Source organism: Phyllobates terribilis, unplaced genomic scaffold (genome assembly GCF_046119375.1).
Source record: "Phyllobates terribilis strain yellow unplaced genomic scaffold, ASM4611937v1 Scaffold_3__8_contigs__length_932513732, whole genome shotgun sequence".
NCBI lineage: Eukaryota > Metazoa > Chordata > Amphibia > Anura > Dendrobatidae > Phyllobates > Phyllobates terribilis.
Window position 1 is genome coordinate 432,037,861 of NW_027362763.1, and position 17,441 is coordinate 432,055,301.

Sequence of the window (17,441 nt, forward strand, 5' to 3'; positions counted from 1 at the left end):
CAAAATTCTATACAATCTGTGGAACCCTTGCCTCCATCTCACCCGGAGGAAGGTAACGGCTCTAAGAAAGACATGGAGGACTGGTGTCAGCAACTACATTTGGGTACTGATTCCACTCCCTCACATCAGAAACAAGGAGTCTATCGGGTGGTTCAAGAGTATGAGAGAGTGTTTAGTAAACACCCGTTAGACTTCGGGCGAGTCAAGGGGGTAGAACACCGCATCCCCACGGGAGATCATCCTCCCATAAAAGAGAGGTATCGACCCGTACCCCCTGCACATTACCAACACGCCAAGGGGATGCTTAGAGACATGAAGGAGGCTGGGGTAATCCGGGATAGCTGTAGCCCCTGGGCAGCCCCACTAGTTTTAGTCAAAAAGAAAGACAACACCATGAGGATGTGTGTAGATTACCGGAAAATCAACCGTATCACACACAAGGATGCGTACCCCTTACCAAGGATAGAGGAGTCATTGGCTGCTTTAAGATCTGCTAACTTCTTCTCTACCTTGGATCTCACTAGCGGGTACTGGCAGGTTCCTGTAGCAGAGGCGGACCGGGAGAAGACCGCATTCACCACCCCGATGGGACTTAGCGAGTTCACCTGCATGCCGTTCGGACTCTGCAACGCCCCAGGAACCTTCCAACGATTAATGGAGTGCTGTCTGGGCCACAGAAACTTCGAGACGGTCCTGTTGTACCTGGACGATGTCATCGTATACTCCAAAACTTATGAGGACCACCTGAAACACCTGGCGGAGGTGTTCGAAGCTCTGGCGAGTTACGGCCTAAAGGTGAAACCCTCCAAGTGTCACCTCCTGAAACCAAAGGTGCAATACCTGGGACACGTGGTGAGCGCTGACGGAGTGGCTCCCGACCCCGATAAGATCACCGCAATTAAGGGATGGCCAAGCCCCTCCAGCGTAAAAGAAGTGCGGCAGTTCCTAGGGTTGGTAGGCTACTACCGAAGGTTTATTCCCGGTTTCACCAAAAAGGCAGCGCCTATGCAGGACCTCCTGATAGGCCAGTCCCGGAAGGCCAAGAACCAGAAGCCGCCCTTCAAATGGGAAGAGCTAGAAGAAGAGTCCTTCCGCCAGCTGAAGATGGCCCTCACGGGGGATGAAATCTTGGCGTACCCAGACTATAGCCAGCCCTTCATCCTCTACACCGACGCCAGTAACATCGGGCTAGGAGCCGTACTATCCCAGATTCAGCAGGGGAGAGAACGAGTGATCTCCTATGCCAGCCGAAAACTGCGACCCACCGAAAGGAACCCCGAGAATTACAGCTCATTTAAGCTAGAGTTCCTGGCCGTGGTATGGGCAGTCACCGAGCGCTTTAGGCATTACCTCGCTTCTTCCCGGTTCACCGTATACACGGATAACAACCCGTTGATACACCTGGACACGGCAAGACTCGGTGCCCTGGAGCAGAGGTGGATGGCTCGTCTGTCCAACTACGAGTTCACAATCAAATACCGGGCAGGACGCTCCAATACTAACGCGGATGCCATGTCCAGGATGCCCAACCTGCCGGACGAAGGAGAAGATCCGGAGGGACTGGAAGAAGTTGAACTCCCTGCGTTCCACCGTCATGGGACTATCCAGTATTCCCACCGGGTAAGGGGTAAACAGGCTGCTACGTTGAACCCCTTACCCCACTACAACTGGGCGGAAACGCAAGACAGCGACCCTGCCGTCCGACTGGTGAAGGAGATGCTGACTCGGCCGGAGGCTCGACTTGAACCAGACGCTCCGGAGGAAGCCAAACAACTATGGGCGGAGAAGAGTCGACTATTCCTTTACAAGGGGAAGTTGTGCCGCAGAATGGTCAACTCCCGGACGCATGAACTACTCTGGCAAGTAGTGGTGCCACGAAGAGACGCAGCCATGGTGATGGAGGCATACCACGACGGAGCTGGACACTTCGGGTGGAAAAAGCTGGAGTTCCTGCTGCGCGAGCGGTTCCACTGGGTAGGCATGAGGGGAACCATCGAGAAGTGGTGCAGAGACTGTGGCCCGTGCAATCTGAGAAGGAAGGACCGGGCCAGCCAGAAGACTCCCCTGCAGTCCATCGTCACCCGGCAACCGTTGGAACTGGTAGCCTTGGATCATGTAAAACTGACCCCAAGCAGAAGTGGCTACGTCTACGCGTTAACCATCGTGGATCATTACTCCCGGTTCTTGGTTGTCGTCCCCGTCAAGGACTTAACGGCTCAAACAGCAGCTAGAGCCTTCCAGCAGCACTTCTGCCGTCCACACGGGTACCCGGACCAAGTGCTGACGGACCAGGGACCTGCCTTTGAAGCGGAGGTCTTCCAGGAATTCTGCAATCTGTATGGCTGCCGGAAGATAAGGACGACACCCTACCATCCGCAAACTAATGGACTTTGTGAAAAAATGAACCAGGTGGTAATGGATCTGCTAAAAACATTGCCCCTGGAAGAACGCAGTCTGTGGCCTGAGAAGTTGCCCGATCTGGTGGACCTATACAACCACATCCCGGTAGGTTCCACCAACTGTACCCCGGCTTACCTAATGAGGGCGAGACCTGGTAAGTTACCTGTTGACCTGGAAATGGGAGTCCTGACACCTGAGGACACTTCACCAGAAACAGACTGGGACACAGAGAGGCAGCAGCAGTACCGGAGAGTACAAGAGAGCGTGGAGCGAAGTCTCTGTCAGGCTAGGGAAAGACAAGAGAAGACTTACAACCAGTATGCTCCCGCTGTTCCCCTGGTACCCGGAGAGCAGGTCTTGAAGAGGAAAAGACGGCTCCACAAGTTGGATGACCAGTGGGAGGAGGACCCGTACACCGTACTGCCCTCAAGCCACGAGAACCCGAAGGTCTGTACCATCAGTAAAGACGGAGGGGAAACCACAGCCATTGTATCCCGGGACCACCTGAAGAAGTGTCCCGAACAACTGAGGAACCCTGAAGAGGAACAAGAAGACCATCGACCCGTGGAAGAAAGGGAAGATATGGTTAGTACCGTGCTCGGGGACTTCCCTCAGTCTTGGACTCAAGTCAATGGTGCAGTTGTGGTACCCGTACTCACCTTCCTCCAACCATCATCCCAAGAACCTACGGAGCAACGGGTAGAGCTGGAAGAACAGCCGGTCCAGGAGGCAGAAGACTCCACACAAGCAGAACAGGAGAATCAACCCTCTGCTTATAGTGAGCCTGCCGTACCCCTAGTGAGACAAAGAGCCGGTAGACAGCTGCCCAGTTTACCCTTGACAGCTCCTACACCCTGTAGTTCAGGGCCAGACAGTCAGCTCCGTAGGTCCACTCGGGCCACTAGAGGCCAGTTACCCGCACGCTGGAGAATTTAAAGTGTATAAATTGTTTTATTTATGTTTTTCTGTGTATTGTTGCTTGTGAATAATTTTGTGTTTCCAGTTGTTTTTAGGAAACCTTGGTGGATTTACCGGGAATCCTTGTATATAGTTGGAGCGTAACCCAGGATGGACTAGAGACTGTTAAGGACTCGGGGTAGGACAGACCCCTACCTGGTTACGTCTCCCTGTGTTGGTGAAATGGACACCTTTGCTTTTCTTCAAAGACTGCACCCGGTTGCGGACACGCCGCAACCATCTTATGTGTTTTTCTTATTGTGTTGTTATTGTTATACTTTGTTATGTTTTTCTAAATGTGTTTAGTCCCGGAGTACTAAATTTCACTAGGGGGGAATGTGGCACCCCAGGGATCTGGTTTTCCACAGTAATGTAATGTTATGTCTGAGAGCAGGTGGGAGGTCCTTTGGTCAGGGATCCTGTGCATGCCACACCTCCTGCCCAGTCTTGGGAGGGGAAGAGCTTCCCCTGTAAAAACCCGGGGCTGAGGCAGGGAGAGTCAGACAAGGAGAGTGGAGACAAGAAGCAGCATAGGAAACAGCAGAGTTCCAAGGAGTCAGGGGCTGGCAGCTGCAGCGCTCGCCCTGACTAAGAAGATTCTTTACCGGACCCGGAGTCCGAGGCTGTGGGGACTAACTTCTACCCAGCAGCAGAATCCGTCAGGCAGGGGATTTCAGGTCCTCTGGCCCAGAAGCCCGAAGGCACGGTCACACGCGTGGGACCAGCACCGCCATCGTGGAGCGGAAGCCATTAGAAGGCCCCGAGTCACCGGCCATACGGGTGAGCACCACACGGTACACTCAGGGACGTGGGCTACTTACATCAGCTTCTAGCAAGGTAGCCAGAAGAGTACAGTCAGTTTGTGAGGCCTACAACTACGCCTGGCCAGGGGAGATCCCATCTGCTCAAAGACTGACCAGGCCCCGTTTGCTAGCAAGTACTCCGGGAGGGTCTATCGTTGTTACCAGTAAAGACCCTGAACTACACCGTACCGTCTCTGAGTGGTTCCTGCTACCCCCATCATCCACGTCGGCTGCCCTGAGGCCATACCCCTCCCGTTGGGGGTTATACTATCACGCTGCACAATCCTACCACCGGCCTCAGCGGTCTGCCCTGCAGCAGCAGCTCCCTGGCTGCACTCAACGGGTGGCGTAGTCATCAACTATTTACTACTAATAGACTGCCGTCTAGTTTGACTCCCTGGGCACGGACCGGGTCACCGCCACGAGACTACAACCCTCTACTGATCCGGCTCCGGGTAGGCTCCCGCATGCGCAACGCAGCGCGACACAGGCCCAGGGGCGCGTCAGCTATCTTAGGAGGATATCTGTTTGTGCAGGTAACTATTACTTTGCAGAATTATTAGGCAACTTAATAAAAACCAAATATAATCCCATCTCACTTGTTTATTTTCACCAGGTAAACCAATATCAGTGCACAAAATTTAGAAATAAACATTTCTGACATGCAAAAACAAAAAAATTAGTGATGAATATAGCCACCTTTCTTTACAATGACACTCAACAGCCTTCCATCCATAGATTCTGTCAGTTGCTTGATCTGTTTTCAGTCAACATTGTGTGCAGCAGCCACCACAGCCTCCCAGACACTGTTCCGAGAGGTGTACTGTTTTCCCTCCCTGTAGATCTCACATTTTATAATGGACCACAGGTTCTCTATGGGGTTCAGATCAGGTGAACAAGGGGGCCATGTCATTATTTTTTCTTCTTTTAGACCTTTACTGGCCAGCCACGAAAATCATGTTTTTCTTGAACGATACCGACTTCTTCCTGTACCACTGGTTGAAGAAGTTGTCTTCCAGAAACTGGCAGTAGATCGGGGAGTTGAGCTTCACTCCATTCTCAACCCGAAAAGGTCCCACAAGTTCATCTTTGATGATACCAGCCCATACCAGTACCCCACCTCCACCTTGCTGGCGTCTGAGTCGGAGTGGAGCTCTCTGCCCTTTATTGATCCAGCCTCTGGCCCATCCATCTGGCCCATCAAGAGTCACTCTCATTTCATCAGTCCATAAAACCTTTGAAAAATCAGTCTTAAGATATTTCTTGGCCCATTCTTGATGTTTTATCTTATGTTTCTTGCTCAAAGGTGGTTGTTTTTCAGCCTTCCTTACCTTGGCCATGTCCCTGAGTATCGCACACCTTGTGCTTTTTGATACTCCAGTAACGTTGCAACTCTGAAATATGGCAAAAATGGTGGCGAATGGCATCTTGGCAGCTTCACGCTGGATTTTCCTCAATTCAAGGGCAGTTATTTTGCGTTTTTTTTGGCCAACACGCTTCTTGCGACCCTGTTGGCTATTTGCCATGAAACGCTTGATTGTTCGGTGATCACGCTTCAAAAGTTTGGAAATTTCAAGACTGCTGCATCCCTCTGCAAGACCTCTCACAATTTTGGACTTTTCAGAGCCCGTTAAATCTCTCTTCTGACCCATTTTGCCAAAGCAAAGGAAGTTGCCTAATAATTAAGCACACCTTATATAGGATGTTGATGTCATTAGTCAACACCCCTCCTCATTACAGAGATGCACATCACCAGATTTACTTAATTGGTAGTTGGCTCTCAAGCCTATGCAGCTTGGAGTAGGACAACATGTATAAAAAGTTTCATGTGACCAAAATACACATTTGCCTAATAATTCTGCACGTGGTGTAATGTCAACATCTGTACCTCTTCTATTTCAAGCCCGCTTCTAGTTTTAGCTTACAAATACTGATGCAAAGTAATGACCAAAATATGTCTGTGAGAATGAGCAGCAGACAAAGGCAATTAGATGTTCCGTAGCTTTCTACTTACAGACGATATGCTTCATGCAGGAAATTATATAAAAAGGTGGAAAAATTAGGATTTAAAGGAGAAATACATTTTAAAACTGATAAATGAGTAATGCAGATATATATCCACGACAGACTGCTAAGCTACGCATTAGATTAATAATATCCCAAATAAAAGCCAACTGGCTCTAGTCCAGGAATAAATGGAGATACTAAGAGAAGCAACTGTGCCACGTGATGCCTCCGGCACAGTAAACTGCTTAGCCAGTGCTTTATTTTAGTAAGTGCAATATTATCAGCTCCGCAGCCCTTGCCTCTACACAACTGAAACTCAGCTATTGTTATGTATTCTGGCAGCCGAATCAGGTCATTTTTACTTGGTAAGGGCACTAATGCAATTTTTCAATCAACTGGTACACACAGCAATTGTATGGTATTAATCACATTAACGGTTCATGCACACCACTGAGCCTTATGCACGTAGCCTCTTGGGCACTGCACGGGGACCAATTTTGGACCATAAGTACCAGATTTCATCATGCAACATGAAGTGACAAAAACAACAACTAATTCACAATAATGTCTTCTAAAGGAATACAATGTGCCTTTAAATTAATATGTCTAAAGCAGCTCTATTACATTTCAAATTCTCAGTAGAGGTGTATGACTGTACCGCATGCATCACATTCAAGATGGAATATGTTCTCTTATGCAAAAAAAGATTTAAATGCTGTTTTTTGCATAGGAAATAATGTAGGGCTTTACACTATAAGACTACGTTCCCCATGATGAGCATTTAATGAGCTTTTGATGTTGCAGAATTTCTGCACCTTCTATGTAAATTAGGTTACTGGCATTTTTTCATTACGTTTATGAGTGCGTTTTTTACTTGCATTTTTATCATGTTTATGACGCTGCCTTTTTGTTTGTTATGTCATGCTTTAAATAAAGCTGCTTTGTTTTTGATACTTCCTGGTATTTGGCTTTGACAAAACTTTATTGATACAACCATGTGCCGATTACATGCATTTTTAGTGCATTTCTGCAGCGGAAAAACACTAAAACCACATATGTGTATTTTGCCTGCTGATTTCTACATCTAATGCAAGTCTTTGGGAAAAATCTGCACATAAAACTCTGCGTACCCACAAGAGAAATTAACATGTTTCGGATTTGAAACTTGCACTACAGATCAGTTTACGCTGCGTAAAATAGCACAGTGCGCATGAGATTTGTATAAATCCACTTTGCTGGAAATACAAGATGCTGCATTTTTGATGCAGCAAAAATACGCAGAGTCAAAAACTCACCAAAAACTCATCATGGGAACAGAGCCTTAAAGTATGACATCAGAAAAAAAATGCCACCAACAGAACATTCTGGGTCCATTTTTAAAAAATTAAACGTGCCTTCAAACCTACAAAGAAAGAAAACGTATTCAAAAGCATCTTGTGTAACTCACATGATCCAAATGTGAGATCACACTATTCCCCAAGCACCATCATTTAGTCCCATAAAATGTCCTTGTACATGAGATAAGAGGACTAGTGTATCGTAGAAGATCGATATATTAGTCTTAAAGATAAACACAGGCATTTCATTCTTTTATATACCATATCATATACTTGATATTAATCTGGCTTCCACATCACTTGTGTGAGTTGCAAAGCCAATAGATGTGTAATTACACACTTGCTTTTCATCTTGATTTAGTAGAATTTGCATTTTTTGTTAAGTGTACAATCCGTACTATTACATTACCTGCAGACATTATAGGCATGTCAGGCAGACATACATCAGATCATCAGATACTACCTAGAGTCCGAGAAAAACCATAAAAATAGACATTAAAGACATCAGCATACCTGCCTTGCTTGTGCGTCTCTTCTTGTACCTCCCTTCTGTGCCTTTGTGGTCTACTGTAATGAACAAACCAACAAAAGATCAAATGATTACATGGTATAGGTCTTGTTGGGAACATTTTTGTCATTAGTTAGTACAGACATTTTTAGTAAATCTATGTTCATAGTGTAATCCAGAGAACTTTGTATTTTCCTATGAAGAGCCTCAGCAAAGCCTCTAAAAGCTCCTTACTAATGCCGCTCAATTCGTGATATTGTAACCCATTTAAAGAATTCCATAAGTCGGGCCTGTGCTCTGTCCTGACAGAATCAAAATGTGGGATAGGACACAGCTGAACAACAAAGCATGAAAGGTGTCAATCAAGAAGAGATTGGTATCTTGTTAGCAATGTTCATCACAAGTCAGGAATTATAAATGCGCTATCAATCATCAGCTTCTTCATTCATTACTTTATTCAGATATTAATCAGATATTAATCACTTGTATAAGCAACTCCACTCTTTCAACTCTGTTTTCAGAAACTGTATTCCGTCACAGACATTCAGGTCATCATGCCATTAAATTCTGTCTCAGCCAAGATTTTGTAGTTTGTTTTTCATCCTAATTGTCAATTTCTATTGTTCTTGATTCTCTTCGAACTAATAAGGATTGTTGTCTTTGCTGCAATTGTCTGACTTTGGTCTTGAAGTGAAATCCTGTTGGTAACCCTTATTCAGTATGGCAGACTTCAGCACATCAGATCTGCCTGGTTCACTGCAGACGCCTTACTTTGTGCTTCCAGTTCTAGGTTCTAGCCTCTTGGTGTATGTGTATATTTGGTTTATCAGCAGTCTACCTACATATTTATGGCACCTCACAATGTAAAAACAGAACTGAAGGTCAACAGCAAGTAGTAATTGCAATGTAGCCCTAGAAGCACTGCATTTACTTCTAAATTGCACCCCAAAACAGAATACTTTTTACCCTAAATACTTCTATCATGCAGCTTTTGTAAAAAAAGTGACCAAATTTGATTGCTATGTAGTGCCTACATAACAACAACGTGCGTGGTCAACATCGCTGACCACGCACAGCCAGCACGTAATTGGTCTCCTCTTCCGCGCACCACGGTGAATGACGGGCTGTGGGCGGGGTTATCCCCCGGCTGCATCGCCACTGACCTCCATGCGGCTACCATTGGGAGATCAGCGGCTAGGGCCGCTGATCTCCCAATGGCAAGTGTGAAGGGAGGACCGGGGAGCGGAGCCGCCTAGGCCACCGGTCGGGGTATTTCAGCTGCTAGCGCCGGTCATTTCCCGGCTGCATCGCAGCTGACCTCCGTGCGGCAGATGAGCCGCTAACGGCCGCCATCTTGTTCTGAAATCCCGCGTCGTTGATTGGCCGCGGCCGGACCAATCTGCGACGCGGGATTTCCTGGACAGACAGACAGACGGGCTAAGCCGATTATATAGTAGATTGCAGTCACAGTAATCCAAATCACAAATCATAGACACGCCAAAATAATTTTACGAATAGGAGAAAAATGCCCATTTTTTATCTACTATCTGTCACGAGGGCATTGTTCATGGTCACCTGGCAGCTCCAAAACGGCTACCATAAACAGGCTTGTCGCTAGCTACTCTGTTTTCCAGAACCCAGGGGTCGCCCTGGCCTTCACCCCTTAACTCCTGTACAGGGATCTGGACTTACACAGGGGTCCCTGACCTAGGGCCACAGAGTCAGCTGCTGTTTTGTGTCACAAGCTGGCAAGGATAGTCAGGTAGCTGGGTCAGAACTAGGAGGTATGGGAGGTACAAATTTGTCTGGCAGGAAAAACGTGAATAAACTAACCGAGGTCAGGAAACAGGATAAATCAGGATGAAAAATCAGCTGCACAGAACACAGGTAAAGCAAGGTAGCACAAACATTGATTGGCAGTGGGAACTGGCTCTCAGGGGTTTAGGTAGTGAGCAGCCCCCACCAGTGCTGACAGCAGGAAGAAACCCAAACTAACAGGATTAACTCCATAGCTTCTGGATTGGCCAGAGCCACAAGTCCCAGGAATAAAATAGGATTGATGCTGTCAGGTATCACCTGCAACAAAGGCGTGGTGCCTCCTAGCGGCTGAAGAAGAAACCGTACAGATGTTACACTATCCAGAAATTTTGGAGAGCTTGGCAACCCTGATAATGATTTCTTGTAGCTTTCATTTGGTGGATCTCCTCATATAGGTTCATAAAGGTTCAACTGAATTCAAAACTGCCTATATGGTGCTGCTACCTTGTGTTTAGTCGGAAGTCAGAAACACACAGATCCTTGATACAAATATATGAATTAGAACAGAATTTTTTGATTTGAAAGGAAATGGTGAATTCTGGCATGCTAGCACAAGACCCATTGTTTTCCCAAAAAACTTTAAATAATCAAAACACATGACACTCTGAATTTGTGGAATAAAATATAGGCCGTGATGTTTTTATTAAGAGTTACTTTAAATTAATAATAGATAAATAAATAAAAAAACATAAATAACTTTAATCTTATAATAAATACAGTACATTTTAATACTCATAAAACCGTATACCATCAATCAATAATAACCAACTGGGCGATTATCCCTCTAATTAAAACATCACGACAGACTAAAATAAGGGAGGGCGGGAAAGTGTCTTCTGTCTTGATCCTACGGCACATGCCAGCTGATCACTGGAACCGTTATTAAATAGATTGGCGATTTCCCACACTTTTTGCCTCCACCAATCAAATCTTTCAAAAAAGACTGCGCAGAATAACTGCTCAAACCAGTTCACACCTGCTCGTGCCTCAGCACAGCTCACTCAAATCACCTTCCACCTATATAGATAAACTAGAAAACATCTGTTACGAATATTAACCATAAAAATACCAGCTAAATACAATTATTTCACTCTATAGGGTCTGTGCGACCGTGCATCCCCCATTTTAATATGGCAGGCCCCTCATTATGGTAATTCAACTTTCATAAAACATATTCCATGTACAAAGCTAATACACAGTAAGTAACAGTATGAAAGAAAATCATCAAAATGTGCAAACTGGAGGTATCAATGGTAATAAAGGTAGCAAATTACAAAATGGATAACATACAAGATTTGGATTAACCCCATTCTGACATAGGGCATAATAATGCGTACCTACGCCCTGGGACTTAATGCACAGGTACATATTATTAAGCTTTGTCAATCGCGCCCATACAGAGGCTGTGCAGGCGCGATCGCCGCCGGGTGTCAGCTAATTCTAACAGCTGACACCCAGTACTATGTGCCAGGAACAGTGCCCGCACCGCACACCGCACATTAACCCCCGAAATACTGCGATCGAAGTCGATTGCAGCATTTCTGGGGCAAGCAGAGGTAAGAGCGCCCCTCTTACCTTGGATTGAAGACCCCGCATTGCCATGACGACATCCGGGTCACCAGGCATCAGGAAGTTAGATAGATCATGTACAGTGCACGATCTATCTAACTTGTGTCTGCAGGGCTGACAGCATGCATAGCAAAAAAATAAATATTTACTGTACCCAACCCATAAATAAATATTATTATGAAAAAAACAACAACTATAAAAGTACACATATTTGGTATTACCACGTCCAGTCCAGAACGACCTAATCTATAAAACTGTCCCACTAGTTAATCCCTCTAGTGAACACCGTAAAAAAAATAAATAAAAAAAGAAGCAAATAACGATTCTTTATCATCATACCGCCAAACACAAAATGGAATAAAACGCAATCAAAAAGACAAATGTAAATAAAAATGGTACCACTATAATCGACATCTTGTCCCGCAAAAAACAAGCTGCCAAACCGCTCCATCAGCCGAAAAATAAAAAAGTTATAGCTCTCAGAATAAAGCGATGCAAAAAAAATTATTTTTTCTATAATATAGTTTTTATTGTGTAAAAGCGCCAAAAAATAAAAAAAGCAATATAAATGTAGTATTGCTGTAAACGTACTGACCAGAAGAATAACACTGCCTTATCAATTTTACCACACATGGAACGGCATAAAAAAAAAAACCAAAAAACAATTCTGGAATTGTTGGTTTTTGTTTATTTTGCCTCCCAAAAATCGGAATAGAAAGCAATCAAAAAATGTCACGTGCCCAAAAATGGTACCAATAAAAACGTCAACTTGTCCCGCAAAAAACAAGCCCTTACATGACTGTCGGCCGAAATATGGAAATATTATTGCAAAAACTAGTCTTTGCAAAATAAAGCGTCATTTAGTGTGTGACCGCTGCCAAACATAAAAACCAGATATAAATCTGGTATTGCTGTAAACATACCGACCCATAGAATAAAGTCGTCTAATCACTTATACCGCACGAGTGAACGGCGTAAAAAATAAACTATAGGGTTAGGATTGTGTTCAGGTTAGGGTTGTGCTAGGGTTAGGGTTGTGCTAGGGTTACGGTTGTGTTAAGGTTGTGTCAGGGTTGTGCTGGGGTTAGGGTTGTGTTAGAGTTGTGTTAGGGTTGAGGTTGTATTAGGGTTGATGTTAGGGCTGTGTTGGGGTTGAGATTTTTTCAAAAATAAAGAAAAAAAATGATGACGATATGGTGACAAGAGTCGAGCGTAAGTGCATCGGGTGCTCAAGTATGCACTGAGTATCACATACCTATCGAGTTTCGTAGCTGTCAAACAGCTAAAAAACCTTGCGGGGATTGCCTGCCATTCACGAGCCATCCCCACATGTTATTTTTTGGGTGTCTAACAACCGTGAAACATGGGTATGTCACTCGAGCACCCGCGATACATGGTACATACCCAAGTACCCGATGCAAACTCAAGTAGCGAGCACTTGCCCTCAAGACTAATGACAACTTGTTCAATATGATGACCAAATGTTATCAAATTCATTGTCGTACCTCTGGGTTCAAAATGTTCAGTATACTCCTTGATAAAATTCTTGAGGGGTCTAGTTTCCAAAATGGGGTCACTTATGGGGGATTTCCACTGTTAGGCACATCAGGGGCTCTCCAAACGCGACATGGCATTTGCTCTCGATTCCAGCCAATTTTGCCTTCAAAAAGTCACGCAGTGCTCCTTCCCTTCTGAACCCTGCCGTGCAACAGTGCATTTTCCCCACATAAGGGGTATCAGCGTACTCAGGAGAAATTGTACATCAGTTTTTTGGGTCCATTTTCTCCTCTTACCCTTGTGAAAATAAAAAATTTGGGGCTAAAAGATCATTTTTGTGCAAAAAGTTATATTTTTTATTTTAACAGTTCTACATTATAAACTTCTGTGAAGCACCTGGGAGCTCAGGGGTCTCACCACACATCTAGGTAAGTTCCTTGAGGGGTCTAGGGGTTTTTCCACTGTTTAGGCACATCAGGGGCTCTCCAAATGCGACAAACCACTTTCGGGAGTAAAGGGTTAAATAGTGTGAAGTCATGATATAAAATAGACAGAAATAATGGAATGAAAGGAAAGCAACAAGAACAAGTAAAAGGAAGAATGAAAAGGTTGTGGACAAGTCTGATGGTTAAGAACTCACACAAGGCACAAGAGCTTGATGGCTGCTGAGCACTCTAGGCGGCTCTATAGCTTAAATGTTTCAGAACACAATTTGATCAGACTTTAAATTACAGCAACTGAAACTTTCTTTTTAGGTCACTGTTAATTTCACATTGATTTCTGGACAGTGCTTCATACCGCTCTTTAGCTCTTGTAACTGTTAAGCAATAATTCACCGTTCAACCTTACAATTCAATTTTCTGTATGAAACAGTAGGAGGGTCACTGCTACTCCTGGCACAATTTCTAAGAGCCCTTTGATGCAAACCCCTCTTCCTCATTTCTGTGAATCCACAGGAATAAACCTACCAGGCCATACAACAAGCCTCAAAGTAGCCAAGCTTAAACTACATGGTGTTCACTGGTCCCAGCCAGGCTGATGTCTTTAACAACCCCTCCTATGTGTTGCCTCCCTGGGTATATGTCAAGCACCACCTGTCTTGTCTTGGTTTCCTTAAAGGAAATTTGTCAGCGAGTTTTTGATATGTAATGTGAGGACAGCATGAAGTAGGGGCTAAGACAGAGATTTCAGGGATGTGCTTCTTGTTAGGCCGTGTGCTGTTGTTTCCATACAATAAATATTTTATCACAATTAGATTATCACTGACCACAGTGCATGTGAGCCCTGGTCCAAACATGCCCCCTTCCCTGATAAGCGGCTTACTGTCAATAGACAATGTACACTGAAAGCTGTGGTGTGAGTGGGGTTAGCATTCTGAGCTCTGCTAGATTATACATCTAAGAACTCTGATCTCACAACTGCTGCACCCTGTAAAACTAAGTGATACATTGCTGAAATCAGGATCTCTTTCTCTACATTATGCTGCTCTTAGATCAGGTAGCAAAATCCTGGTGACAGATTCCCTTTAAAGGCTAAAATTGAAAATCCTTATAAACAGTTGGCTTTACTTTTTTTTACTTATCTAGTAAATCTTTTATATGATAATTTATTAATTGTCACAAGTAATAACTAGACATTTATTTTATATTTTATGGTGTGAATAGTGAAATAAATTATATAACGCTTAAAAAGAGAAAGTGTCCGTTCACATCATGATTAGTGTTGATCGAGCACTAAAATGCTCGGGTGCTCGAAGCTCGGGCCGAACTCACCGTGATACTCGGGTGCTCGACCCGAGCAACGAGCCCAATGTTAGTCTATGGGAGACCCGAGCATTTTTGCGGTGGCACCCCCGGCAGTCTTTTAAAAGCCTAACAAGTGCCCAAAACGATAGTGACAGTGCTCAAATGACATGGGGACAGCATGGGGATCGCCCCAGGAAGCATTTCTGACCCCCAGGTCACTGCTGTCAACAACGTGGTCAGAGGTATTAAGCCACTTTTACGGGCTCACAATAAAACGTTCAAAAACTAAACTGAAACTTTTTTCCTGTGAAATATGTTAAGGAATTTCTTTTCCAGGGTAAAGACTTGTGTATAAGGTAAAATAAATAACCAAAAACAAAAATACTCCTCCACATCTTGGGCTATGTTCACAAGTAGCATTTTTTATGCGTTTTTGCACTTTTGTATTGCTTTCAACTGTGACAAATGCATTCACCGGGAAATGTCATTTTAACATTTTACAACCTTATCTGGCCATGTGCTGTGTGACACATGCATAAAGTGCTGAAAAGACATGGGAACAGCATGGGGAAGACCCCTGGAAGCATCTCTGACACCCAGGTCACTGTCTAAAAGTGTGCCCATCATAAGTGATCCTTGCCGCATCAGAAGATGCAGACTTGCAACTATCCCCGTTCAAGTCCTTGTCCCAGGGCAGTGTTCAATTGTACCTCTCCCATTCCTTGCAATGCAAGCGCAAGTATGCAGCCTGCCACCCACCCACCCCCAGGCTGCAATACCATACTGCTTGCTTGCTTGCACTTTAAATTGGGCCTTTTAGGCATGTGGAGGCTGAATCTGGCCACCACGTCATGGCTGCGTTGGCGGCCTGGAATCCATACTCAGTCCCCAGCCGCCCGGTGGCCGGATGTCCTCGCTTGCTCCCCAGCCTCCAGGGGGTGGCCGGGTGTTCATACTCGGTCCCCAGCCACCCCTATTTGTCCCGGTAACCTTTCCCACATTTTTCTTAGCCTGGCCTGCTTTAGGGCAGCATTGGCCGAGCCCACCAGACAACCAGACTCCTCCGGTGGGCCCTGGCTTCTCCATCAGGGGAGTTGAGAGTGCCAAGGTGAGGAGCATGATGAGAATGATAGAAGTCAGCATCTGCTTTGTTTTGTTGGAATGCAAGCGCATGTATGTAGTAGCGGCTAGACCTGAAGTGGTCAGCGTTTTGGCTCATATCCTACCTCCTCCGAGGATTGCTGGATGTTTTCCTGCTACTATCCAAGTTCTATGACTCCCGTTAAAACAAAGCTTCAGGTGATAAATGATGGATGAGGTAATGGTAAAGGAGAAAGAGCAGGAGGAACAGGGACCATTCACATCAATATCAGGCCAGTCAACCAGATATGTCTTGTAGGATATGTTTCTGTAACAAAAGGAGCGGTTCGGCTACACAGTTATAGGGCATACAGTGAGTGCAATGCCTACCAAAAATTTAGAGGCACTCCAATGCCCCTTGGAAATGACATGGAGGTCAGAGGGCCTTAACTAAACCTTTTTTTCCATTTATAGCAACTGGATCTCCTGTGCACTGTTGGCCTAAGCAGTGAATGGAAGGCTTTCCAAAAATTATGAGGAACTGCAATGCCCCTTACAAGAGCCATGCAGTACAGCATATTACAAACATAAGTTCCATTATTGGGGAGTGGGTCTCCCATAGTATTTGCTTATGCCTTCCAAGCAAAAGCTTCCAAAAATTAGGACGGAGCAACTTGCAATGCCCCTTACAAGAGCCATGCAGTACAGCATATTACAAACATAAGTCCCATTATTGGGGAGTGGGTCTCCCATAGGATTTGCTTATGCCTTCCAAGCAAAAGCTTCCAAAAATTAGGACGGAGCAACTTGCAATGCCCCTTACAAGAACCATGCAGTACAGCATATTACAAACATAAGTCCCATTATTGGGGAGTGGGTCTCCCATGGGATTTGCTTATGCCTTCCAAGCAAAAGCTTCCAAAAATTAGGACGGAGCAACTTGCAATGCCCCTTACAAGAGCCATGCAGTACAGCATATTACAAACATAAGTCCCATTATTGGGGAGTGGGTCTCCCATAGGATTTGCTTATGCCTTCCAAGCAAAAGCTTCCAAAAATTAGGACGGAGCAACTTGCAATGCCCCTTACAAGAACCATGCAGTACAGCATATTACAAACATAAGTCCCATTATTGGGGAGTGGGTCTCCCATAGCATTTGCTTATGCCTTCCAAGCAAAAGCTTCCAAAAATTAAGACGGAGAAACTTGCAATGCCCCTTACAAGAACCATGCAGTTCAGCATATTACAAACATAAGTCCCATTATTGGGGAGTGGGTCTCCCATAGGATTTGCTTATGCCTTCCAAGCAAAAGCTTCCGAAGATTAGGACGGAGCAACTTGCAATGCCCCTTGCAAGAGCCATGCAGTACAGCATGTTACAAACATAAGTCCCATTATTGGGGAGTGGGTCTCCCATAGGATTTGCTTATGCCTTCCAAGCAAAAGCTTCCAAAAATTAGGACGGAGCAACTTGCAATGCCCCTTACAAGAACCATGCAGTACAGCATATTACAAACATAAGTCCCATTATAGGGGAGTGGGTCTCCCATAGGATTTGCTTATGCCTTCCAAGCAAAAGCTTCCGAAAATTAGGACGGAGCAACTTGCAATGCCCCTTACAAGAGCCATGCAGTACAGCATGTTACAAACATAAGTCCCATTATTGGGGAGTGGGTCTCCCATAGGATTTGCTTATGCCTTCCAAGCAAAAGCTTCCAA

The 17,441-nt window shown here is 45.0% G+C and overlaps 1 protein-coding gene across 1 annotated transcript in view; it reads right to left on the bottom strand.

Moving 5' to 3' along the window:
- Positions 1-17,441, bottom strand: part of GABRR1 (gamma-aminobutyric acid type A receptor subunit rho1) — a 287,943-nt gene that overhangs the window by 145,646 nt on the left and 124,856 nt on the right. The window contains exon 2 of the mRNA XM_073673166.1: positions 8,018-8,071. Within this exon, the coding sequence (XP_073529267.1) occupies positions 8,018-8,071 (54 nt within the window). The remainder of the gene's footprint in view (positions 1-8,017; positions 8,072-17,441) is intronic.